At 43.9% G+C, this 25,626-nt stretch overlaps 1 protein-coding gene across 11 annotated transcripts in view; it reads left to right on the top strand.

Annotated features, from left to right (window-relative positions):
- KANSL3 (KAT8 regulatory NSL complex subunit 3) overlaps positions 1 to 25,626 on the top strand; it is an 89,271-nt gene that overhangs the window by 13,907 nt on the left and 49,738 nt on the right. For 10 of the 11 annotated variants that reach the window (XM_078774264.1, XM_078774294.1, XM_078774287.1 and 7 more), the window contains exons 4-11: positions 2,426 to 2,516; positions 2,671 to 2,856; positions 5,281 to 5,412; positions 8,130 to 8,246; positions 10,797 to 10,898; positions 10,998 to 11,069; positions 11,871 to 11,945; positions 13,506 to 13,663. In XM_078774264.1, the coding sequence (XP_078630390.1) occupies positions 2,426 to 2,516; positions 2,671 to 2,856; positions 5,281 to 5,412; positions 8,130 to 8,246; positions 10,797 to 10,898; positions 10,998 to 11,069; positions 11,871 to 11,945; positions 13,506 to 13,663 (933 nt within the window). The remainder of the gene's footprint in view (positions 1 to 2,425; positions 2,517 to 2,670; positions 2,857 to 5,280; positions 5,413 to 8,129; positions 8,247 to 10,796; positions 10,899 to 10,997; positions 11,070 to 11,870; positions 11,946 to 13,505; positions 13,664 to 25,626) is intronic. The other variant, XM_078774282.1, reaches the window with a different exon arrangement.

The following is a 25,626-nucleotide window of genomic DNA, read 5'->3' as shown; positions in this document are numbered from 1 at the left end:
CGGCGTGCGTGCATGCGGGCGTGCGTGCGTGCGTAAGCGAAGGACCGCATTCGAATTTGGTGTGTGATCTGGTGTGTGGGTGTATCTAGGCACAAGCAAGAACGCTGTTTAAAATTGGGTCGCCACGTCAAAATCCAAGATGGCCGCTGCCATGTATGTCTGATGCCATGTATGTCTGAACCTTGTAACCTGCATATCTTGTAAAATAAGCGAAGTACCAACTTCTAATTTGGTGTGTGGGTGTATCTCGCCATAAGGAAGAAGGCTATTGCAAATTGGGTCGCCACGTCAAAATCCAAGATGGCCGCCACCATATATATGTCTGACCCTTGTGAGCGAAATATCTTGAAAAATAAGCGAAGTACCAACTTCTAATCTGGTGTGTGGATGTATCTAGGCATAAGGAAGAACGCTATTGAAAATTGGGTTGCCACGTCAAAATCCAAGATGGCCGCCACCATATATATGTCTGAACCTTGTGAGCGCAATATCTCGAAAAATAAGCGAAGTACCAACTTCTAATCTGGTGTGTGGGTGTATCTAGGCACACGGAAGAACGCTGTGTAAAATTGGGTCGCCACGTCAAAATCCAAGATGGCCGCCGCCATGTATGTCTGAATCTTGTGAGAAGAATATCTTGAAAGATAAGCAAAGTACCAACTTCTAATTTGGTGTGTGGGTGTATCTCGGCATAAGGAAGACCGCTATTGTAAAGTGGGTCGCCACGTCAAAATCCAGGACGGCCGCCACCATATATATGTCTGAACCTTGTGAGCGAAATATCTTGAAAAATAAGCGAAGTACCTTCTGGTGTGTGGGTGTATCTAGGCATAAGGAAGAACGCTATTGAAAATTGGGTCGCCACGTCAAAATCCAAGATGGCCGCCTCCATGTTTGTCTGACCCTTGTGAGCGAAATATCATATCATAGCATGTTTTCTGCGTGTTCCACTTTGTCAACTCACATCACTTCCCCGATGGGGGACCTAGGCGTAACGCTTGTTACACTTAATTTTGCCGCAGTTTCTGCATTGTTTTATGGTTAAATCAAACCTGTCTGATTATTTTCAGACCCGTTGGAAGAATGAAAATAAAGCATTACGTCATATAATCTCCCTTTTTGGCACAGAGAAAGACAGTTTGATTAGAAAACGGACATATTACACTTCACACACAATGGTCACAGGTTTGGTATGCCACGCTTGATGGAAACAACTTGGCTTATATTTGCAAGTTGTTGCTACTATATATATATATATATGGACTCTAGGAAGGCATATGGTGGTGTGGGGGAGGGGGAGGAGTTGGGGTTTTTGAACAAGCACAAAAACAACAAATATTTGGCTGATAGAACATGAAGGGAAAACCATTGATGAACCTTCCTCAATTCAGTCTCCTGATCTACAAGTACATTGGTTACCCATAGAGTCTGATTATTGTGCATCCAGTGGGAGATTTAGTCAATGTTGAGGTTATTTAAAGTTGCATGTAATTGCAAAATTTAATTTATCTAATTTTATTTCACCATTAAAAATAATTATGATCTATAAGGGAGTCTACTTGGAGTCAGTACCACTTGATATTTATAATTGAGAGGTAGCCCAGATAGTGTGTAAAATACGCTCCACACCGCTCCTCTCCACAACCCTTCTCTCACAACTTTGTTACGGCGCTTTCAGTTATTTATTTATATTGCTCAGCTATGAAAGCTGTCAAATTATGATTATATTTTTGGCCTGTATGAAGATAATTTGCTATGTCTTGGGATCTCATCAGAAAGTCTGAATTTCTCTCTTGTGCAGCTTTAAACAAAACTTTTGTATTTGTGTAAATTAAATAATAAAAGTCGGTCACAGGACATTACAGAAAAAACTGCATAAAAATTACCTGCTCTTGGTTTTCCTTTGTTTCAAATATTGTACCTTTGTTTGACGTTTGTCAGATTGGATGGTGCAGAGGTAGCATACTTGCATCTGAGCTGTTTAGCTTGGCCTGGATTCTCAGCCCGACTATAACAAGTTGGGGTTGTGCTTTGCAATCAGGGCATTGCACCACATAGTGCTTCTTCCCTTAGATGGACATTAAGATGAAGCCCATTTGCTAACACTAGTTGGTGAACGTTAAAGATCCCATGCAGTGCCTTTTTCAAAGAGTTGTTTCCGGCACCCCGAACAAACTCCAGATTCCTGTCCTAACCAGCTGCAGAAAAAAATGAGAGACATGGCCAAGCCCGTTTGTGCAAAACTTGGGCCAACAATCTACCTCCTATGACTGACTCCACAACAATGTGGGATTAATGGAACAGTTAAAGAAGTAGTTGTAGTTGTAGTCGTGTCAGTGATAAAAAAAATTATTTTTGTTTGCTATTTAACCGTTTTATAAACGTCAATAATGTAATAGCTGCTTCTTTGTCTTTGTGATAATAGGCAGGGCTGGACTGCTGCCCAGAACAAGCTCTTCAACAAAGTTGTGAAGGCTTTACAAGGGGATCGTTTGGCTCGACTTGCATATGAAGGGGCAAGTAATTCTTTTTCTGAATCATTTGATATAACTCCTTTGGTTACAACAATGTGTAGCTACAAGCATGTCCGAGCTCTTTGCTTAAACTCGGGACGACGTTGCGAAGCAAATGCTCTTCATGGTCTCCAGTAACGATGACCTGTGCGCACAGGTTGCCAATGAGTCGGTTTTGAGGCGCAGTGCTGTGGATCGCAGTGCTCGCCGAGTCCGTCAGGCTCTAGCCACGGTCACGTGGGATGTAAAGCTCACACAGTGGCTCCATGCAACTCTGGTGGATTCTCTGAGCTTTCCCCTGCTGGGGTCGTACCTGGACATTTTGCAGACGCTGAAGTCAAAGGTGTGCATAACCGAATTAACCTGTTCACAAGATAGCATTCCTTTTTTTCAGTGTTTTAGGTTTTATTATTACTACTCATTTAAGTGTTTGTCATAGAGGATTTGCAAAACAGGATGGCCGAGAGGTACTCTCACTCACCTCCAAGCTCTCTAGCCTGGGTTCAAACCCCAGCCCAGATGTAAAGTGTCATCCTGGTGTTTTATTCATCAATGTGGGTGCCTGAAAGTCCCTGTGCCAGGCGAGGTCCCTTGGATGGACATTAAACAGGCATCCCATCTGCCAGCATTTGTTGGTGGACGTTAAAGATCCCACGGATCTTTGTGAAGAGTCGGTGAGCTATCGCCGGCTATATTAACTAATTACAAATTGTTGCCATAACCAGCAGAGGGCATTGCATCAGCGGCATAGTTGTGCCCACAGCCAGTGATGCTACCCCACAGCCTTGCGCTGCATATGAATGAAGAATAATTTGGGCCCAATTGTTTTCTCTATTTCAAGCAGAGAACTGCATTAGGGTAGAAGGCATGATGCCAGGAACGCATATATTTTGTTCATTCCTTTAACGCCAGGGGGGTCGACTCAGCCTGTCTTCCTTCCGAGGTCGACAAATTGAGGACCAGTTCACTGGTAATTTCCTGTGTGTCGCAAAAAGGCGACTAACAGGGTTGGCGGCAGGAAGGGCATCCGGCCATTAAACATTGCTTCAAAAAAGGGGACCACGGTGCCCAAAAAAGGCCAACCCCTGCTCTGCGGGGAAAAATGGCCTCGAAAGGTGGTCACTCATTTCTTTAACAATTTTTTTTTTCTTTTTTGCAAAATATGGATGCTCTTCAGGAAACTCGATGATTATTTTCAATTTCACCCAATTTGACATTTACACTACTCACATTAAGTTAGGGATATTGTGGGAGTGAGTTTATTTTTTTTATAGGGGTTAGGGTTAGGGTATTGAAATCAAGAATGCTGTGTTTTTTCACTCATTAATAACCATAGAATTAGGACGAACAACTTTTTTCAACATAATTAATACACAAAATCAACCACACCGAAGAACCTGCCAATATCCCTAACTTATTGTGAGTAGTGTACTTCCAAGTCACCGCCTCCTCAGGCTCACATAGGTGAAACTCCCGTATATTATGGAAATCCTTTTTTTCTTGTAACGACCCATACGAAAGAGGTTTTAGTATTTTCGTTGCCTGAAAAACATGCCGCGATTATAGGGAATTGAGGTGCTATTCCAATATGCTGATTCATTTTTTAACTCGGTTCTTCCGAATGGGTGCAATGCTGATGCATCATGACCACGATTTTGTGAATTACTCACATGGTCGTGTTATGAGGTATTTTGTGGAAGTTAGCTGTGTGCACAAGCTTGCAAGCACGTTATCATGATCAGACGTCTACCAGACAGGAAAATATCTGTCTACGTTGATAAATATGGCGTTCATTGTTTAATTTTCCCATTGCCGTTCCCTCCTTTGAACTTCACGGAAAATACCGAAGTGCCGTCTTCACGTTGCATGAAGTAAAGACATGATTCTGCTGCAACCAAATACAAAACCCGATAATATCTCGGTCGTGGTGAAGTGTATTACCACATCAAAACGAAACCAATAAATCTCAACAAGGAACGTTGATGAAGGAAGTGGCCATTTGGCCCATCACGCCTGCTCTGCACCACGATCACATTAAATAAATCTGTCAGGCTCTCGACTCAGTTTCACTGGGAAGAGGAATGGGGATGAGAAAAGTGTGGCACACTGTGGCAGGCACAGGGACTAGAGTGTTATAAATCCAAATAAAATCAATATTTTAACTTATAATTTGTTTATTACGACTTGCAACGTTCTCTTGCATACATGGCATGGTGTGTGTTTACTGACTCCTGCTTTAGAGATCATGTGCAGTTTTAATCTCCCTCGGAGATTTGCCATTGAAGCTGCTCCAAAATACAGGAAATATCTAATCAAAATCACGCGAGTGCATAACGGGGTGCCAGGCGAGGTCTTTTCGGCAGACATTATGGCGTTAACGAGTCCAGTATGCGCCAAGTAAAACAATAAGCAGAAAACACAAGGGGTAGTGAACGCTCTGATTTACACTGGAGCAAGGGTGATTCTGGGAAACCCCTCCATTACATGACACGTGTGTTTAAAGGGGTAGTGAATGCTCTGGTTTTGCATCACGAGTGTGGGTGATTTTGGTAAACCTCTCCAGTATGAGGCATGTTTCACCCGCTTCCCAGGGAGCTATGTGGTACTACCACCTCACTGTCACTACATTGTTTTTTTTCACCATATCATAATCGTCCATCCATGAGCCTTGATCTTGTATCGAAATACAATTAATTCTGAGATTGTCATGTATTTCAGCTATTTACCTTGCCGTGGTTGATGATTGTGCATAACACCACTTATTCAGGTGCCCTTACTTGTGGATCGGATGATTGCTCCAGCCATGAATAAAACGGGGACCAGCAGCGCCGAGGCACTATCACTGCTTCTCAAGCGACCTTGGGATCCGGCTGTGGGCGTACTTTCTCAACACAAGCCTGTAAGATGTTTTTTTTAGTTACATTTCCTGATTTGCCTCTTCAATACATGATCATTGGGAGGCTTTTCATTTTGGCTATTTTTGGCAAGAAAATAAAAAGTCTTGATTATTTCATTGATGATTGAAAAAGTACACTTTTAATATGAGAGTTTTGGAGACTTTTTTTTAACACATCTGTTGAACATGGCAGGGATTTGTTTTAAATTTACTTTCTCTCTACTCTCTCCACTCTCTCCATTCTCTCCCCTCTCGCTCTCCTTGTCTGTCTTTCTCTCTCTCTTTCCTAATTTTCCCAAATGAGCACCATGTAGATTTTGCTCGACAGTGATTGGCATATACTGTACATAGCAGTGTTCTTCACTGCAAATGCGAGACCTTTGAGGAAGATACAGGAAAGACAATTTGGCAGAATGATAAAGCTTTCTTTGAATATCTACACAGTATTAGAAAAGGAGCAGTGTCTGTAAGTCTGTCATGCCACAACTTGATTACGGATTAACAGATTTCAATGAAATCCATAACGGTGGATTCTGGGAACTCCCAGGAAGGTTTGTGATAAAAAGGGAAGGTTTGTGTATGGGCACACATGTGGCACACATGTGTTGAAAATGCCAAATTGCGACCTCTCTCTCTTTCTCTCTCTCTCTCTCTCTCCCCCCCTCTCCCTCCCCCTCTCTCTCCCCCTCTCTCTCACCCTCTCTCCCCCCCTCTCTTTCCCCCTCTCTCTCCCCCTCTCTCTCCTCCCTCTCTCCTCCCTCTCTCCCACCCTTGCTCTTCGCTCTTCTACCTCTCTTTATCTCTCCCACCCTCCCTTAATATTACCATCAGCGAAGCAAGTGTATAGCTAGGCCGGAAATCTATACACCACCTAATTTTATTTTCCCATTAACAACAACCATATATTTTTTTAACAATCAAGATTATGCAATGAATGGTATTCCCGTCAGAGAAGCGACAGGTCTTATATGCTAGTAAACATGAAAAGGAATGCATCTAGACAAGTGTACGACTGATTAGAGATAGTGCTGTAAGATTATTATAGAGGGAGGATGGTAAAATGCTGGAGATTTGAAAGGAATATTTTGCATCCATATTTTCAGAGGAAAACGCAGTAATTGTGCTACAACCAGCAATTAGCTTTACGAGGGGAAAATATGAGCAATTGTCTGATTGTGTTATAGCCTCATCAGTACTATTCATTTAATCTTTACCTCTTATACAAGTAATATAAAACATTGTCTTCTGTTATTGTGGGTAATATTGTATAAAATAATTCGGAACCGTTCTGACTTTGTGCCCCTACTCCTCCGAGGTGGTGATTTGTTCGCTCATTTGTTTGTCGTTGTCGTTCCTTTCAACTTGCTCTTATACATTGGATTTTTTCTTACCTTTCTAACCTTGATCTCTAGGCTTTAAAGCTATAGTTTGTTGTTATCTGCAGGCAAACGCTATTATATTGGAACACCATGTCTAACGCCTCACAGGGGAAGTTGATTGTTTGTTCACTTTAACATTGCCGTTTGCACAGTTGTAGGTGGAAATAAATTGTTGCTGACCTTTTTGGGAATTGTGATTGTACACTTGCGAAAACTGCGTGAGCAACCAATCAGATTACTTGCTAAATGGAGCCGAATCGCGTTACTGGGAGATGTTCCACACATGTCCCTCAAGCATTTTTTAAGGATAAGTGTGCTTATGCCTACTTGGTGGCGAAATAAAGCTGACTATCTACATTTAGTTTAATTTGTTCAGTGTCAGTTCCCCTTTATTCACAGATGAGAGATGGTCCACACACACACCCTGCAAATTTTCAATGATACTCTTGGTCCCCCGCATTTTTGGTGGTATGAGGAATAGATCTGTGTAATATGAAAACTAAATATTGAACGGTTTTTGAAATATTGCGTACACAAGCCAGGTTACCGAGATGGTTGCCATGGCAACATAATTCAGCCAATCGGAGCCGTGATCTAGTCAGGTTGAGATAATGTCATGAGGAATACATATCTGCAATATGAAAGCTAAATATTCACCGGTTTTTGAAAGATCGCGTGCACAAAAGTACATGGACAGATGATCATTCGGATGGATGGAGCTGATTTTAATGTCTCCTGTCTTCGACCTTGTTTGAGAGGCAGGGGGCAAAAAGTCAATAATGATAGAAGATGATTCAGACGAGCAAATTACAACACTGATGTAATGGCAAGGCGTTTCATGTGGTGTGATGGCAACAAAAGGCCATTTAGAGTTCTGTGGATTTCATTTTTACATAAATATTAAATTTAAATGCAGCAGATCACCACAACAAACTGTTTTATATTGATGCTAATATTACTAGAGCTTTGAAAGCGTACCCGAAACCCACCTGTTTGATGTTCCCATCTAAATGCACAGCTTGTGTTGTGATCCCAGGTTCATATCCCATATGGTTTGTCCATTGCCTACTATTGTCTTTGTAATTAATGTAAACGTGTCATGATGTTTCTTGATGTCATTATTTTATATTAGACTATGGTTTAAAGCTTTTTATTAAGATATAGCTATGAAGGAAAACAAAAAGTATTGGTGAGGCAGCAGAATAACTCTGTGATGTGGTACTGTGACGAGTGGGTTGAAATTGGCAGAAAAAAAGGAACTGCAATGACACATGAAAACGAATCTGAAGAATGTACAAGTTTTATTTAGTTTTCTCTTTTGTTTTTTCTTTATTTCTCCAGAATAAACTCCCATGTTCTCCTCTGCTATTACTTGCTCCCAGTGGGCCAGCGAACCAGGCCGGACATGTATCTCGGCGTGCACGTTTTTGGAACACGCAGCTATGTTGTTTGGGAAAGGTGATTGGAGCTCTTCCTGGAATTGTTTAATTCACTTTCCTGATCATCAATCCCTCTGCCTTTGCACAATCTGTTGAAATGTGAAAAGTTAACCTATATCTAATTATAGTGGAAAGTGCTGCCCCCTCTATTTTATAGTAGGATTTTGGATTTGACCTGGGAACTGGAGATAACTTGCCTCCTTTGCGGAAGACACAGTGGAATAGTTAACGTCCACTAATGCTAACAGATGGGACCTCCAGCTTAACATCCATCTGAGGGATAGTGAACACAATGAATATGATGCATCGGCCTGCTTGCGAAACCAGGACAGTTTATAACAGGGCCAGGATTCAAACTCAGCTTAGACATCTTAAAGGTGAGTGTGAATACCTCCATGTTATCTTGCCACCCCTGTTATAATGTGTTGCTAATAAAAGAACTGGCCATATTTGCATAATTGCTCTGTTTTGATGAATTTTGAAAGTTTGTACCTATATTCATTAAGATGATGATGAAATTGGTTGCATCTTCTGTGTTTATTTATTTATTTATCTATATAATAATACCGTAAGGACTCGACTTTGTTATCCCTTTTACGCCGCACCCAGTGACCCGATGCCCACGGCACTAATGGATTTACGATCTACGAACCGCGCTCTTTGTTTATCACGTACATTCATACTCGAAAAATCTGAATTAGCCGACGTTGGGGCCCAAAAGCATCCGATTAACTGCCGATACGACGCCATCTTACGACACCATCGTATTGGCGTCTGCTGGGTGAAGGCGCAGCAAGCCGTCCGCTGATTGGACAGGTGAAGGCGACAGCAAGCCGTCCACTGAGTGGACAATCCCAGAGTGGTGCTATGCCGATTCCTATTACGAATCCATTCATTTTTCAAAAGTATATCGTAGCGTTGTCATTTACAACCCCGTTGAAAGTATATTTCGATTATATAGATTACATGAAGAAGAAGAGGCCATCCCTAAACTCTTCCGTTCTTCGTGCCAATGGCTGCCTGTACTCCGGTGTTATGTCTGGCGTCGGTGATTTGGACAGTGTTGAGCTGCCGGAGGTACGGACTGAATGTGCGATGCACGAATGTGTTTGGATGTCGGGTTAATGTGAATAAGTAGAGTGAAGGACGAGGCCAAAGGAGCAGACATTGTCGCATGTTGTGCCGTGTGGCCTGGTTCGTTGGGCTCGAGAGAAAAAACCCATAAGGTTATTGGGTTATGGGTGTTGAAGAGGTTATGGGTGAAAATGGAATAAGGGGATTATTGTTGAGGATGATAAGGTGAATGCGGGGTGAGAGGTGAAGATGACAAGATGAATGAAGAAGGGTTTGGGACGATAATGTGAGTGAGGGATTGAGGACGATGAGATGAATGAGGAGTTGAGGATGATGAGGGTTTGAGGACGATGAGGGGTTGAGGACGATGAGGGGTTGAGGACGATGAGGGGTTGAGGATGATGAGGGGTTGAGGACGATGAGGGGTTGAGGACGATGAGGGGTCGAGGACGATGAGGGGTCGAGGACGATGAAGGGTCGAGGACGATGAGGGGTCGAGGACGATGAGGGTTTGAGGACGACAAGGTGGATGAGGGGTTGAAGACGACGAGGTGGATGAGGGGTTGAAGACGACGAGGTGGATGAGGGGTTGAGGACGATGAGGGGTTGACTATGAAGAGGGGTTGAGGACGACGAGGTGGATGAGGGTTGAGGACGATGAGGGGTTGACTATGAAGAGGGGTTGAGGACGACGAGGTGGATGAGGGGTTAAGGACGACGAGGTGGATGAGGGGTTGAGGACGATGAGGGGTTGAGGACGATGAGGGGTTGAGGACGACGAGGTGGATGAGGGGTTGAGGATGATGAGGGGTTGAGGACGACGAGGTGGATGAGGGGTTGAGGACGACGAGGTGGATGAGGGGTTGAGGGGTTGAGGACGATCTATATAATAATAGTGTAAGGACTCGACTTTGTTATCCCTTTTATGCCGCACCCAGTGACCCGATGCCCACGGCACTAATGGATTTACGATCTACGAACCGCGCTCTTTGTTTATCACGTACAGGCATACTCGAAAAATCTGAATTAGCCGACGTTGAGGCCCAAAGCATCCGATTAACTGCCGATACGACGCCATCGTATTGGCATCTGCTGGGTGAAGGCGAAGCAAGCCGTCCGCTGATTGGACAGGCGAAGGCGACAGCAAGCCGTCCACTGAGTGGACAATCCCAGAGTGGTGCTATGCCGATTCCTATTACGAATCCATTCATTTTTCAAAAGTATATCGTAGCGTTGTCATTTAAGTAGATTGCAATAAATACTTTGTTCATATATGCACTCTTCATTCTCATCTTTCTTCCTAACTCTTACTCGGACAAGCAAATCCCCTATGCCATCCATAATGGTACACTCTATCCATACACCACATCCTCCCTTCCGTGGATGTTCCACGGGTTTCGGCTAGTTTATTATATTGTGAAGAATGTCCTTTGTCCACCTCCTGAAAATGTACATTTGCAAGTGTACTTGTTAGAGCTGCATGCTTCACTCACAGGTGCTCCCTGTAACATTCCACACGCCCAGCAATTGGCCAGGTGTGAGCGTCGGACAATGCCTTGAGGGCATGATAGGGGCCATCAGGAGTAAGATTCTCGAGGTAGGTGGTTGTGATAATATTCATTTTCAACTATAACACTTCTGTAAATCCACTGTAATTCAACTGTAAATGTAATGCTTTGAATGCCCTCTATTGCAGCTCCAAGGTCATGTACCAAACCGGCCAATTGTCCTCATTGGCTGGAACGTTGGTGCTGTTGTTTCCTGTCATGTGAGTGTTCATTTGATTGGCTTGTGCAAATAGCATTTTGGGAATGGCCATAATTGTCACACCAATTTTTTCCATTGTCACATCTGCCCACGCATCAGGAGACGGAGTTTTACAATCGTGTATGTCTGTGTCTGCCTGTCCCATAACATTTTTACCATTTGAGACTTTGTCATCAAATTTTCAATTATGGCTGCGAGGTGTTTTTACTTTCGTGGTGGTGAGGTGTTTTTATTACGTGTTTTATGGCTGAGGTGTTTTTACTTTCGTGGTGGTGAGGTGTTTTCATTACGTGTTTTATGGCCGTGAGGTGTTTTTATTACGTGTTTTATGGCTGTGAGGTGTTTTTAATTTCGTGGTGGTGACATGTTTTTATTTCGTGTTTTATGCCTGTGAGGTGTTTTTATTACATGTTTTCAGGCCGCATCTTTATTATGAGAATATGGACATTTTGACCCAATTATTAATTGGACGAATAAATAATTGGGTGAAAATGTCAAATGGAAAAGCCACAGCAAGTGCAAATAAGTCTTATTAGCCCGTCCACTGTGCATCAGCACAAGACGGTTGTGTTTTGTAATCACTTCTGTGTTTCTCTATTTTGTCCTCTTGCATTTTGAGATGCTTTCTCATTTACTAATTGAGCTCTTGTCATCAAATTTTCAGGAAAACTTTATTTGGAGAATATGGAGAGCATTAATTAATAAATTATACTTAATTATATTTTTTAGTTGTTGTTTTCATCAAGTTTAGTTTGAGTACAAAGTGGATGGACCATGCCTTCTGGGTTTGTTTTTCCTCCAGGTGTCTCTAGTTGAGCAGGTGTCTGCAGTGGTATGCTTGGGCCTTCCATTCTCCACGGTAGATGGTGAGCGTGGGGTGAGTATAAAACTTTATCACATTTCAATGAGATTTGTAATAAAACGAGCAAAGTAACAAAAAGACTCTAATCATCTAAAAATAACGTCATTAAATTTTGCATTTGACTGTGCACTGCGATGATACTCACAAGAGAAAAATGGAAGAGAATGCATTTGTGTCCTCTTTACTGATTTGAGTTTGATTTCAAACCACATTTCAAAGTTGGCCTCCAAAGCCAAACACCAACTGGGCATCCTCTGTCGTACAAAGTCCTTCCTTGGCACACCTGAGCTCCTATCTACCGACAAAGCTTTCATCCGCAGCTTGATGGAGTACTTCTCCGCTATCTGAGCTGGCTCAGCAGCCTCACATCTTGCTCAGCGTGACGCCATGAAATCCAAGGCATTTCAAGATCATTGGAATCTTTCGCGATGAAGCAGAGTCTATGGGCCTATTGCTACGCCATCGCCGACAGGTTGGTGGTCTTTCTGTCCTCTTCCGCCTCATTTCTGGTCTTGCACCCTCTGCCCTCTCTGTGCTCTGTCCTCCCCACGTATCTGCAGGACCGACGCGGTCCACCAGCAACCCTCTCCTAGTGAAACTGCTTAAATCCAGAACCACTGCTCACCTCCACTCATTTATTCCTCTGCTTTTCTCGCCTGTCGAACCACCTTCCACGTTCTCTTCAATCTAATTCTTCCCTCAAGGTCTTCAAGACATTGGTCACCACAATCTAAAGTCATTCCTCATCCAAAACCACAACCTTTTCTACACCTGTTAAACCACCCCACCCCTCCCAAAACTTTGCAAACGTATCCATCTTGTTCATCCCTTTCTTTCTCCCCACCCACTCATTTCTCCCCTCTGTACCTGCATCCCTTGGTTGTCCTTCTCTGGTGATTTTCTCCCTCTGCCCTGCTGTTGGCGTTTCCCTTTTCCCCTGCTGTTCCCTTTGCTATGTTGTGCCCTGATCTGTTCTTTGTCCAAGCTCTTCCACGAGCATAGACCCTGTATAGAAAAAAAAATAAAAAAATGTGTGTAACAGAATGCTTTTGGGTATGTCTTATTCAGCTGTACTAAAGGGCAAGGGAGGGAAATTGAAAAATGTTAAACTGTGAATGGAGGAGAAATTGGAAGACAGAGCGTTTGAGGGTATATTGAGAAAGCAAAATGAAGTTGAGAAGGAGGTAATGTTAATGTGTGAAACAAGGAAGAATTGTGGCTGGGGAGGGGAGATGATAAAATTCTGCTCTTTTTGAAAATTCCCTATGTAGATGACTCTTCTCTTGGAATCGACAGTGCTTGGTTTTGAAATTTGTCTTGGTTTTGAAAATGAATCGACAGTGTTTAAGTGGTGTTTAAGTGTTTAAGTGGTGTTTCGACTGGTGTAATCGACTGGTGTTTAAGTGGCTTAATTGGACATCTGAATGGGGTTGGCATTTTATTCCGTTAGGGTCAAGGTCCAAAAAATAATAATAAATATCCAAACGCATCACAACATGTTGCAAATTGTAAATTGGCTCATTGCTTTTTTAATCCATTTATCTAACTTTTCTTTTGTTGGTTTGTTTTGTGCAGGAGGTTGACGACGCGCTCCTGGATATGAGGGCACCCGTGTTGTTTGTGGTGGGCCAAAATGCTGTTACGGGGGGTCCGGAGGCAGCAGAGGAGTTCCGTGAGAAACTTCGAGCTGAAAACAGTCTGGTGATCGTGGGTTCAGCCGACGATGGACTTCGGTAACAGTTGTAGGTTATTGCCTAAAATTGACTTGTGCCAGACATGTGCATTATACCTCAGTTGTTGTAATACCATGTTGAACTAGATATCTGTAAACACAAAGCAATCGCAATGGGTAAGCCTCTCCTGGCACCCATGATCCAATAATGACCATTCTTTTTGGACCGCCATATGATCTTGACTTTCAACATTTAGGGATAAAGTGTAAATTAAGAAAATGTGTCGCCATCTACAATCTATCCATAAATCCGTGGAAAATTATTAAAATTATGATCAAAAATGTATTTTTTGTTAATTCAGTCACAATCCGAAAAAAAGTCGGTGAAGGATACTAATTACATATCAGGTGATCAACTTCAGTGCAGGTACACGATTATGATGCAAAAACATCTTGGAAGGCAAAGCGGTCTTTGATATTCTCCATTGGCAAAATTGAGCGATGACAAAAAATGCGTTGTTATAAATTGCATGATATAAATTATAGTAAGGGCATTTTATGAGATATTTCACAAATCTGTTAACTAAATTGTTACCAAAAAATTTCTTCATCAATATGTTTGTAAAGGTGTGTAATAACATGTGTTAAAATGTTGAAGTTCAACTCCCGTGGGAAACCCAGAAAAAAAGCTGTTGAATTCGGGTACCGAAAAATTATTTTCGAGAATTTTTTTTTTTTTAATCGGCCCTTAAGTAACTTATGAGGGGTCAAATAAGGGTTTTTCATGATTCTGAGTTGATTGTTAACATTTATATTTTCACTTTTACATTTACACACAAAGTAGCTTTTATTTCACATACATATATAATACTCAAGAGTTATTTCTCATTCACAATGTCAGAAGTTTCAACAGTCATTGTCTATGTCTTCTTCAGACTCAACAACATCATGACTGCAGTTTCTGCATGTAATGCCATTACAGACTCCACAGGCCGAGATGCACGTGACCCCATTCTTCTTGCAGCTGCATCGCCGGTTGCTGCAATCTCCATGACAATTACAGCTCGTGAACTGCAATAGCTCCTCAGGAGCCGTGGGGTCCAGTGTTGGAACTGGCTCATACCCATGCACACCTATTGTCCATCCATAGTCACTGGGGTTCAGAGACATGCTCTGTAGAAGGATCCAGTCCCGGGTCTGCAGGTAGGCACGGAGTGAATGTTGTGCAGCTGCACCCTCTGTTGTAGGTAGAGTCTCTGGTTTGATCACTCCTGCCGCTGCCTTCCTTGAGAACATGTTGTACCGAATTTCACCCAATGTGGTATCTCGTCCATGGTAAATGTACTTGAAAATCGCAGTACCAGCCTGAATCACTGTTTCCTTGGTGGCTTCTGTGTCAAGGAAGATGTCGATGTACTCAGCTTTGGCTTTGTTCACCCACCCCGCTGCCCAGAGTGTGTCACCTGGAGTGAGGAGTGGCGGATCATGAGCCAGGGAGGAGGAAAGCTCAGCGAGGGGGAGAAACATGATCGCGTTCGTTCCTATCTGTTTCCTGTTCGTAAATGGAATAATCTTTACTTCAGTTCCTCTCAGGATCTTAGCTTTGTCGAGTGCCTTCAACTTCACCCGGGGGAAAGCTGCTGTTGTCTGTGGATCTGGCAAAGGTGGTGCCGGAGAGGTGACTTCGATCCAACCCATTGAGTGAAAGGGAGTGTTTCCGTGAATAGAGACGATGTTTAAATCTATATTGTCTCCAACAAACTGAGTGACTGCATTGTTTGTTTCCCCAACCTCCATAAAGACCACCTGATCATTACTTGACAATTCACTTTCACTGGCTGGCACTTTGGCTGTCATCACTGATTGATCCTCAAGCGCAGCATCAACCGCAACCTCATCATTGATCTGTTCATCGGTTTCCTCCACAATGGTGTCAAGAGTGCCAGAAGTATCTGGAACATCATCTCCACTCCTACTATTAAGGAAGCAGTATTTGTAGTTTTGTGTCTCCGTGTAAGACTCAGTGTATCCCAGCCGGTGGAACTTGTTGAGCATCCATTTTGACCCAAATCTATGATCAAGTTGTATGGCAAGCCCCATTTGGTGTGGCAATACTCCAGACCGAGGTCGACAGGCCTTAATAAAATTCTGCCCCCAAACGGCAACTCTTTCGTCTGTCTTGACAATCGGTCTCAAGAACATCTGAAGGCTTGCAGGAACAAGTGTCAGCTGACTATCGATGTCAGTCATACTGTGTGTGGTGGGGTATGACTTTGGACCTAAATCAATCAAGGCAATATCATTGGATATGAACTTGAGTGCCGTCTTTATGATCTGAGTCTTCTCATCTCCATGGTCAAGATTAGCATGATGCCCTCGCAGAATATTGTCGGTGCCATCTTTGAGACAGAGTACATCTGCCCTTCTTTCCTGTGTTGTGAAATACAAGGTGTCTTCGTATTTCTCTAGAAGTTTTATCTTTAGCCAATGCTTTGAATAAGAAAGGCTCTTCTCTGGTGACTGATCAAACTCCTGCAGCTTTTCATGGACTTGGTCCATGTTCATTACCCCATGCTCTAATTCTGAGTCTAACCATTCGCAGAATTCAATAAAAACTGCCTCTCGCTCCTCATCAATACTCCTCTGTCCTCTCTTCCTTTTTCCTTCCTCATCAGTCTTGGACAAACTGTCACCTCTCGCAAACATAAGTTTGCATCGCAAATGGTACAGTGTTTCTTCTGCTACCAAGTCGTTAATCCCTTCCAGGCGTCCAGTGACTTCAGTGCCCCAGTCATCCCCGCGACTCCGTGCTGTCTTCAGCAAGCTTGCCTTCAGTGTATCTGCAGTCAAATTATCTGGCACTCTGTATTTCTTTCTAGCTTGTGCTGGATTATTTTTGTAGAGCTGGGCTGGTTGGTTGCAAAGAATGCATACATCCTTATACAGGAGGTCAACTGACTGTGATCTTCTAGAACTGCAGCCTGTTGATGAACTGAACTCACAAGTAGTGCGTCTTCTCTTCAACTTTGATGACTCTTTCTCTGCCTTTGATGCTTGAGCTGACTTCTTGGTGGTTGCAACAAAGTTGTTGTACAGATCATTTTTACACTTCTGGTGGTACCTCAGTTTTCCTTCCTTTTGAGCCTCCTTCATACGTTCCACAACAGTAACATTTTCGACAGTTTCTGCTTGTTTCAATAAAGTTGAGTATCCCTTTGGAGTTGCCTGTATGAGCCTTTCAGCTGGTGTATCCGAGCGTGCACAGATGAAGCAATTGAGCACAGGTGGAGTAACGTCTTCATCCATATTGCTAGACTCCATGTCCTGCAAAGTAGAAAATGAGATATATTTAGAAATTATTTTTCCACAAAGGAGTATTTGTGGTGAAATATAAATGTTAACAATCAACTCAGAATCATGAAAAACCCTTATTTGACCCCTCATAAGTTACTTAAGGGCCGATTAAAAAAAATAAAAATTCTCGAAAATAATTTTTCGGTACCCGAATTCAACAGCTTTTTTTCTGGGGTTCCCACGGGAGTTGACCTTCAACATTTTAACACATGTTATTACACACCTTTACAAACATATTGGTGAAGAAAATTTTTGGTAACAATTTAGTTAACAGATTTTCATATGTTTCCCTTACTATTAAGCATAAATGCACCTTGCTCTAGGAGGCTAGCTACAAAGTGGCCACAAAGTCCCTATGCACGCAGTTAGAATTTAGTTAGAATTTATCTGTATGCTCCTCTCCATTTTCTGCACAAATTTGAATTTTTCTACATGTTCTTCTGGACAACTTCCATGTTGAGGGTTGGAGGACATCCTGCCAGCTGTTTTGAGGTCTTCAACTGTTGTTTGGTGGAGATGATAAATTTCCTCTTTCATAATGCCCAGCAGGGCATTATCCTACATCACATTCAGAACTCGATCTCAATTGAGTACCAGTTCACTGGTAATTCCCTGTTTGTCGTTAAAGGCGGCAAAAAGGGTTGGCGTCAGGAAGGGCATCCGGCCGTAAAACATTGCTTCAAAAAGGGGACCAAAAAACAACAACAACCACGGTTCCCGAAAAAGGCCAACCCCTGCTTGCGGGGAAAAATGGCCTCTAAAGGTGGTTTTTATAATGCCCCAAAGCGAGTTGTCATATCTTACTATAATTCACCAAATGTCTGTCTGTCCGTTCGAAGGTACCGTAAAAACTGCTGAACCGATCGCAAAGATATTTTCGGTGGGTAATCCTGGGATCCCCAGGAGTAAAATAAGCTATTTAGTTTTCCCAATTTCAGCTTTAGTCTCCAGAATTCTCAGGTTTGGACTCCCGCATAACATTCGCGTTTGCATGACGTTCATCGTTCTCATTGTGATGTCTTCTTACGTCGAGCAACGGTACCCGCCCTACGGGCGGAGCTTCAATTGGGAGGCCCAAATGAAAAGGCTAAATATCGGAAATTGAAGGCTTTTTTTCTTTTAAACGATTTATATAAACATCCGTTAAATCTCGAGCACCTCGATCTCGATCTCAATCTCGTTTACGATCGATGTTTCTATACGTGAATGTACCCCTTTGTTTGCGAACGGGTACGTTTTTCATGGAAGTCCTTCACGAACTTGCTGTCCATGTCTGACGTGCGACTGAAGGTGCTACAGGAATGTGGAATTTATTGGTTTAATGCTTTAGCATTCACCGTATCTGCACTGCCTGTTTGCCTCCGGCCTCCCACCCGTGCGTAGCACGGGTATTTCTCTAGTGTTGTTAAATCCGGACTTTAAGGAGGCCACACTATCTCAGATCCACGTCCAATCCATTGTCCACTGAATTTGTCATCGAGATATTCTCTGACTGCGAGAGCATAATGTGCTGGTGCACCAACTTGTTGCAGGATAGCTGTTGCCTCGAGACCTCTCTCACACAGTTGTGGAACAAACCACGTCTGAAGCATGTTCAAATAAGCAGTGTGATTGACACTTGTTGTTGTGAAATAAAACTCAGATCTCTTCCAAGAAATGAGGTTTTATTGAACTATATCTCTACTCATCCTACAACCCAAAAAATGCAGATTATTAGTTTTACAAAGAAAGCAATCATGCATACATCTCCTTCTAGTTTCCTGCAAGCAAGCAATTACGTACCTGTTAAACCTCAGTAGTCTACAGCACTGGGATACAGAATGCCACCCGATAGAGCACCGAATGGACACAGTTTATATAAGCTCTCTCAAAGTCGTCCCTTCGCTCGGATCGTCTCTTCATTCCGCTCGAGATATTACATCATATTTCATCACATTCACCCTCCGTTAAAAAAAATCAAGCAAGCCATAAAGCAATAACAAGAAAATGGAGCAGTCTAATAACACACAGAATTCCTACCAACCGAGGTGATTCGGTGGCTGGCACAGATAGCCCGAACTGGTGCAATATATCCCTTCCTGGCCAGATACTTCACTACCCGTAGTGGGAAAAACCTCTCCTGATAGGATTCTTTGCGGACTATCTGCCACCGTTCGGATTGGCGACCCAGGTAACGAAGTATCACCGATCATCCTATCGACAGACTCCGGCGAATCATACGGCTTCAATTGATTGGAGATCTCTGTGGTACCATTAGCCTAGGTGTCCCTCTCATCCAGTATCTCTCCACAGGGCGTGAGATGTCGGACCGATACTGTATTTTCTCGCCCGTTCTGTAATCTGGCGTGAGCGTATTCCGGGTTGGCTTCTAAAATGTGTACGCAATCTACCAATGGCTCATACTTGTTTTGCCTAACCGCTCGCTTCAGCAGAGCAGGACCGGGCTCCGACAGCTACAAGGGTCAAGGTTGCCCACTGGCACTGCGTCGTTGGTAGCGAAATAACCGCTCGTGAGGGGTTTCGTTCATCGCGGTACAGGGCTCCCACGATTGCACAGGTAACCCACGCGTCTTCAACAACGTCGACAATTGTAAGAATGTATCGTCGCGGGCCAAGCCCCGGCAGTGGCCCGTTAAAATCCACATGCAGTCGCTCCCAAGGTCGTCCTGCATGGATCAAAGTCCCCATGGGAGGTCTATAGAATCTCGGCTTGACTTTGGCGCACACATGACACGACCGACAAAGTCACCGGACATCTTCGATGGAAAAGGGCAGATTCCTACATCGTACCAAGTGAGCTAACTGGGTGACGTCTGGATGATACAATGATTCATGGATCCCACGTAAGTCTTCTGACATCATGCCAGCACAGACAGGCCGAGATAGCGCATCGGCCGCCACATTATCCCGCCCAGGTCTATACACGATCTCAAAACTGAAGTCAGCCAATTCTATGTGCCAGCGAGCTATTTTTTCATTCTTAATCTTTTGAGAATGCCGTGCGTTGTACATAAACGCCACTGACTGTTGGTCGGTAATCAGTTGAAAATGTTTTCCAAGGAAAAAGTGATGCCACCGTCTAACAGCTTCTATGACAGTGTACGCCTCCTTTTCTATCGCTGAATTGTGCCGTTCGCTATCGGACAAATTCCTTGAAAAGAATGCGACGGGGCGTCCCGCCTGGTTGAGCGTAGCGGCGATCGCGCAGTCGCTGGCATCCGTCTCGATCATGAAAGGTACCGCTTCGTTGATCGAGGTCACTACAGCCCCCGCGATGTCGGTTTTTGAATTGCTGGAAAGCAGCTTTAGCCGACAAGGTCAACGGGAATAATTTACATTCCACTAGCGGTCTGAACTTCTCTGAGTACCGTGGGATCCATTTTGAGTAATGGGCGAATAAACCGAGCGCCCTCCGCAGCACAGCCCGATCAGGGGGAGGGGCCATCTCGAGCAACGGTTGCAGGCGAGTTGCGTTGGGCCTAATCTCTCTGTCGGTCACCGTGTACCCTAACAGGTCTATAGTTTTGGCTGAATAGTTACACCTATCTTCGTTGAGGGTCAAATTGTACTTTTGCAACATGGCCAAGAATCTCTGCAAATTTGTGTCATGATCGGCTTGATCACGGCCACAGACCGTCAGATTGACAACGTACACAAACACATCCTTTAATTGCTCTTTGGCTACGATGTCATTGAGGGCACGTTGGAAGCAGGCAGCACCGTTCGTGACTCCAAAGGGAATTCTTAGAAATTTGTACAACTGCTGCCCTGATTCAAAGTCGGTAAAAGGTCGATCGGCTTCTCTAATCGGTATCTGATAATACGCGCTGCGAAGATCTAAGGTGCTGAACACCCGATAGGTAGCCACCTCCTGGACCATATCGTCCATCTTGGGGAGCGGGTAGGCGTCCAACTGAGTATAACGATTAATCGTTTGTGAGTCGTCAATTACCATTCGTTTCCGGTGATTAGGACTAGCGACCACAAGTGCTTGGGCTATCCACGGTGAAATACTGGTCCGATAATTCCCTCCCATAATAATCGTTTAGTTTCGCTCTCGATAAATTGAGCGTCCACCCGTGAATATCGTCTGGTCTTTACCATGACAGGATGGCAGTCGGGAGTTAAACACGGAAACAGCGGGGGGGGGGGGGGGGGGGTCGATCGCCATTTCCGTCAAACCGCATACCGAGAAGGACCTGGCCCGAGCTCTCTTGAATTTAATTTCTAGTCGCCCTAGTTTTCTAGTTTTGTAGTTTTAGTTTTAGTTTAGTAGTTCTAGTTTTCAGGGTGGCATAGTTCCGAACCCGAAGGATCGGTAACCGACACAATTTCGGTCTTCGAGGCCGGCCGATAGGCACAGTGTGACCAGAAGGGACGAGGTTCTCCTGACCACGTGGCCCTCGACTTGGTGGGGTTTGTCCGCACAATGTGGGCGCATCAGGATGAACTTTAGCCGGGGAGCGTTTGGGCGCCCCGGTCTGATACTGCCGCCCACGCGCATAACACCTTGTGAGTGCACGTGGGTCCCGGCGGTCCCACTGGCCTAGCGCTACCATGTTTAGACAGCGAAATCCGTCCCCGGGCACCGGCACCTACTCCCGGAAGTCGAGAGGGTAACGGCGTCAGGCACGGTAGGACACCCGCGGAGCCCCGGCGGACCAGGGACGCGTGAGCCTACGCGTTAGCGTGCTACGGCGGAACCAACGGCTTCGGCCACGGCCAGGTCGATACTCGGCCCGGCCGCACCGGAAATGAACTGGTTCGACACCCGCGCTAGAGAGGTCGCGGGCGACTGAGATGTATTAACAAATTAATTAATTAATTTGAGACGTCCAATTTCTAGTGTTTGGAAATTTGGAAGAGCTTGACCCTAGCCTTTCCCTTGCGAGGGCAAGGAGGAACTTAACACTTAAGCTTAGTTTGAAGTACACCCTGACCAGCACTCACGGTGGGACGGCAAGGCAACCAGAAGGGACGAGGTTCTCCTGACCACGTGGCCCTCGATCTGGGAAGCGAGAGGCGTTCCATTAGTGGACGCGCCCCTCACGCCTGACTTTTTGGCGGCCCGGCAGGCCGTTTGTTTTGACGTTCCGTGACAGGCCCCGCACCCCCACCTCCGAGCCGACCGGGCGACCGGAATGAATCCCGGTGTCCCGATCCAAACCTTCAGAGCGGGCCAGCTGGGGAGTGACTGGCACCCCGTACCTGCACTTTCCGTCCCTGCGGTCCCAAATACCGGAACCACCCGAATACCACTTTATTCGACAAAATGAGGTGTGGCCTACATCTAGGCAAGACCACGGCCCGAACACGACCCCTTCACTCGACGATACCTATCGCAATATAACTCGCATAAATTCGCAGCATACCCCCTTCTTGTCGCGGTATACTTGCGCTTATGCTCTCGACGCAGTGTGGAAACAACAATTAATGAAAATCGTGACCCGATAGCATATCGGAGCACAGATTGTGTAGTACTAACAGTTTAACATCCGTGTACATTACTCCGTTGGCCACCAGAGTTACAACACAGATCCCTTTTGTGCTTTGACATAGTGACGCGGACGCCATATAGACCGGGGTAGGCCACCGAGTCGGCATCATGGGCCATCCGTGACTTTGAACCAGAACGTGGCTGACTAAACTGTCACTGCTCCCCGTGTCAATCGATGCATCAGCATCTCGGCCGTTAATCTCCACAGGCATCACAGCTTTGGCGAGCCCGAAAGCAGCAGACGTGGTGAGTGGGTCGGTTCTTGACATGAAGGCCCCCGCCAGTCACCCGCTTGGCTTTGCTTGATCGGCAGACTTTGGCATAATGGCCCTTCCGGCCACAATGATTGCACAGCGCGTCTCTCGCCGGACAAAGGGACCTCAGATGTCGCCTATTGCCGCAAAAATAACATTTTGCCGTCGTCCTTGATGGAGCCACAGCAGCAGTAGTTATAAGTTCGTTCTCCTCTGCATCCGAGCTCACGACTAGCGATTCATCCCGGCGGCTGTCAGCGATGACCTGAATGCCTAACTCAGAAGATCTTTTTCGAGATTATTTCAGTGGTGATCTCGAGCAGAATGCTTCAATAATATCCACATGGCGTTGACGTGATGCTGGACAACCAGAACGCTTTAAGTCAAGGACACTCCCTGTTGAAAAAGCCTTCTTCTCCCATGCCCGCATCGTGTCACGCATAGGAGCTGGCTTTCCGAACCTCTGCAAAAATCTTGTCCTTATCAAAGGGAGGCGCAAAGTGCCCCTCCTTTTATATTGGGGATCGTTTCTCTGCATGCAACTTTAACATGGGGACTGAAAATACATTTCTCTGCTTCTACTCTGTTGCTTCACTCCCGACATCTGGCATCTGATGCCCTACATCTGGCAAATAAAATACATTTCCTTCTTCACGCAAATTGGTGCCCCTTTATATGAACTTTTCTAGAGCATTACTTGGTTCCTCCTAAGATCACAAGGGTAGTCCAGCATGCACACGAGATTTTTTGAATGTCCCTTCTGTTCTATTGCTCGACATTTTCTATAAGCTATTGAATGTCCCTTCTTTTCACTACTTTGGTACCTGACACATATTATCCTTACTTAAAGGGGCCTTTTCTATGCCCCTGGCATTTTACCCAAGAATGTCTTCAAAACTTGCTCCTTCTCACGAGGGATTGTGAACCCAAACACAAGTAATCAGTCTCTCTTCTATCGTGTACTCACTGGTGTCCGTCATGCTGAAGCCGTACCTGGAAAACAAATAACCAAATAAGTAGCAGAGGACACACTATTATGCATAGGGCAATTTTGTTCTGATTGGACAAACCTTCGTTGAGTTATCTTACTATAATTCAGCAAATATTCGTCCGTCCGTTCGAAGGTACCGCAAAAGCGGCTCAACCGATCGCAACGATATTTTGGGTTGGTATTCCTGGGACCCCTGGGAGTAAAATAGGCTATATTATTTTTCAAATTTTCCAATTTTGCAGTTTTTCCAAACACAATGGAATAATATTTACTGATATGAACAGTGATGTGGCTTTTGTTGAAATTCTACAAATACTGTTTATTCTACGTACCAGGAGAGAGTAGATCGACTCCTGACGAACTCTTCCTATATAAACGTGCGGCTCCGAAGTAACATGGCAGCGTGTGCAAAGCGACTGAGAAACAGGTGTAGCGGCCGCTTCCATGTTACAGATTTGGTGCGCACTCTTCACACAAACGTGCGATTGAGAAAGACGTGTAGCCGCCGCTTCCGTTTTGCAGAATTCAATCTTTTTTTAAAAATGGGCGCCATGTACTGTTTAGATTTTGATGTTTTGCGTGTGATATAATTCAACGGACGTTTATATGAATCGTTTAAAATATAAAAAAAGCCTTCAATTTCTGATATTTTGCATTTTCATTTGGGCTTCCCAATTGAAGCCCTTGCCCATAGGGCTAGAAGGGCTAGTGGTTAAAATGTTAAATTGTCTATAATTAAGTAATGACCTTAAAATTAGGTCAAGGTCAAAAATATATATAATTCTTGCATACGTTTTATTCCCATTATTGATGCAAAAATTTGATTTTGAAATGGTGGTTATAAACTAAATAAATAACCTAAACGGGGGTTTAGTACTGCTTGGGGTCTAATAAACTCTGTGGTACCATTAAAAACTTGGGGCACTAATTGGAGAAGCAAACCCTACAACAGCTATAAGCCTCCCCTTGTGCTATAGGGGCAGGTTTAATGATGCTGGGGCACCAGTGCTATTGGTGCAGGAAATTATTTTTACTTTGCAGATATCCATCAGTTGACCAAGTTCCATGAAAATAGGCTCAGCCTGTTTGATTTGCTACTTTATAATCCAAGCGAAATGTTGAAGAAATATTTATTTGGAGGTGCTGCCAAACACTGACTATCCTTTTGTGCTCTCCTGCTTTGTTTTCTTTAAAAACAAAAAACATTTCCAATGAGCTTTACTAAACTGGTTTTACCCTGGAATTTCCCAATACATATTTGTGAAGTAATCTTTTCATCTCACCAATATTTCTCCATATGTAATGAGGCTTACTGTATTATGGTACCCAGTCATACTGAATGCATTCCACCGTTGTCCCCTCCCCCTCCTCCTCACCTCTCCAGAATGTACCCAGTAAAATTATTTTATTTACTTTATGAACAGAACTTCCTTTCTTTCCCGTCCCTGCCCTCTTTAATGTCATGCCCTCCAATATGACATTCCTTCCCTCTTTCCCACTTTACCATGAACATTAGGGTGGTCCAAAAATGCAAAAAAAAAAAACTTTTTTATCTGGATTTTGATGCTCTATTGGATTATTGTTAGAAATGGTCAAAATCATTCACCCAAAAAATATTTTGCATCTGAGTCATCTATAAACTCATACACACATCACACATACATCACACTAACTCCAAGATGCTTTGCTTTTTATGTCATTATATGCGTACACATCAACATAGGTCTAGAACTTGAAATGCCATGTCCTATCCAATTGTTCGTATATCTTTTCTCAAGATATTTATGGAAATGGTTCAGATGAGATAATTTACTTGATGCCTGTGCCACATTTTAGTAACATTATGTGAAATCTGTAATAAATACATTTGTGTCACATGATTTTAACTTTTGTCCATATTTGCCGAAAATAGCCAAATTTGGTGAAAA

The sequence above is a fragment of the Myxine glutinosa genome, chromosome 1 (assembly GCF_964187855.1).
Source record: "Myxine glutinosa chromosome 1, kmMyxGlut1.1, whole genome shotgun sequence".
Classification (NCBI taxonomy): domain Eukaryota; kingdom Metazoa; phylum Chordata; class Myxini; order Myxiniformes; family Myxinidae; genus Myxine; species Myxine glutinosa.
This window is presented reverse-complemented; position numbering and strand designations above follow the sequence as displayed.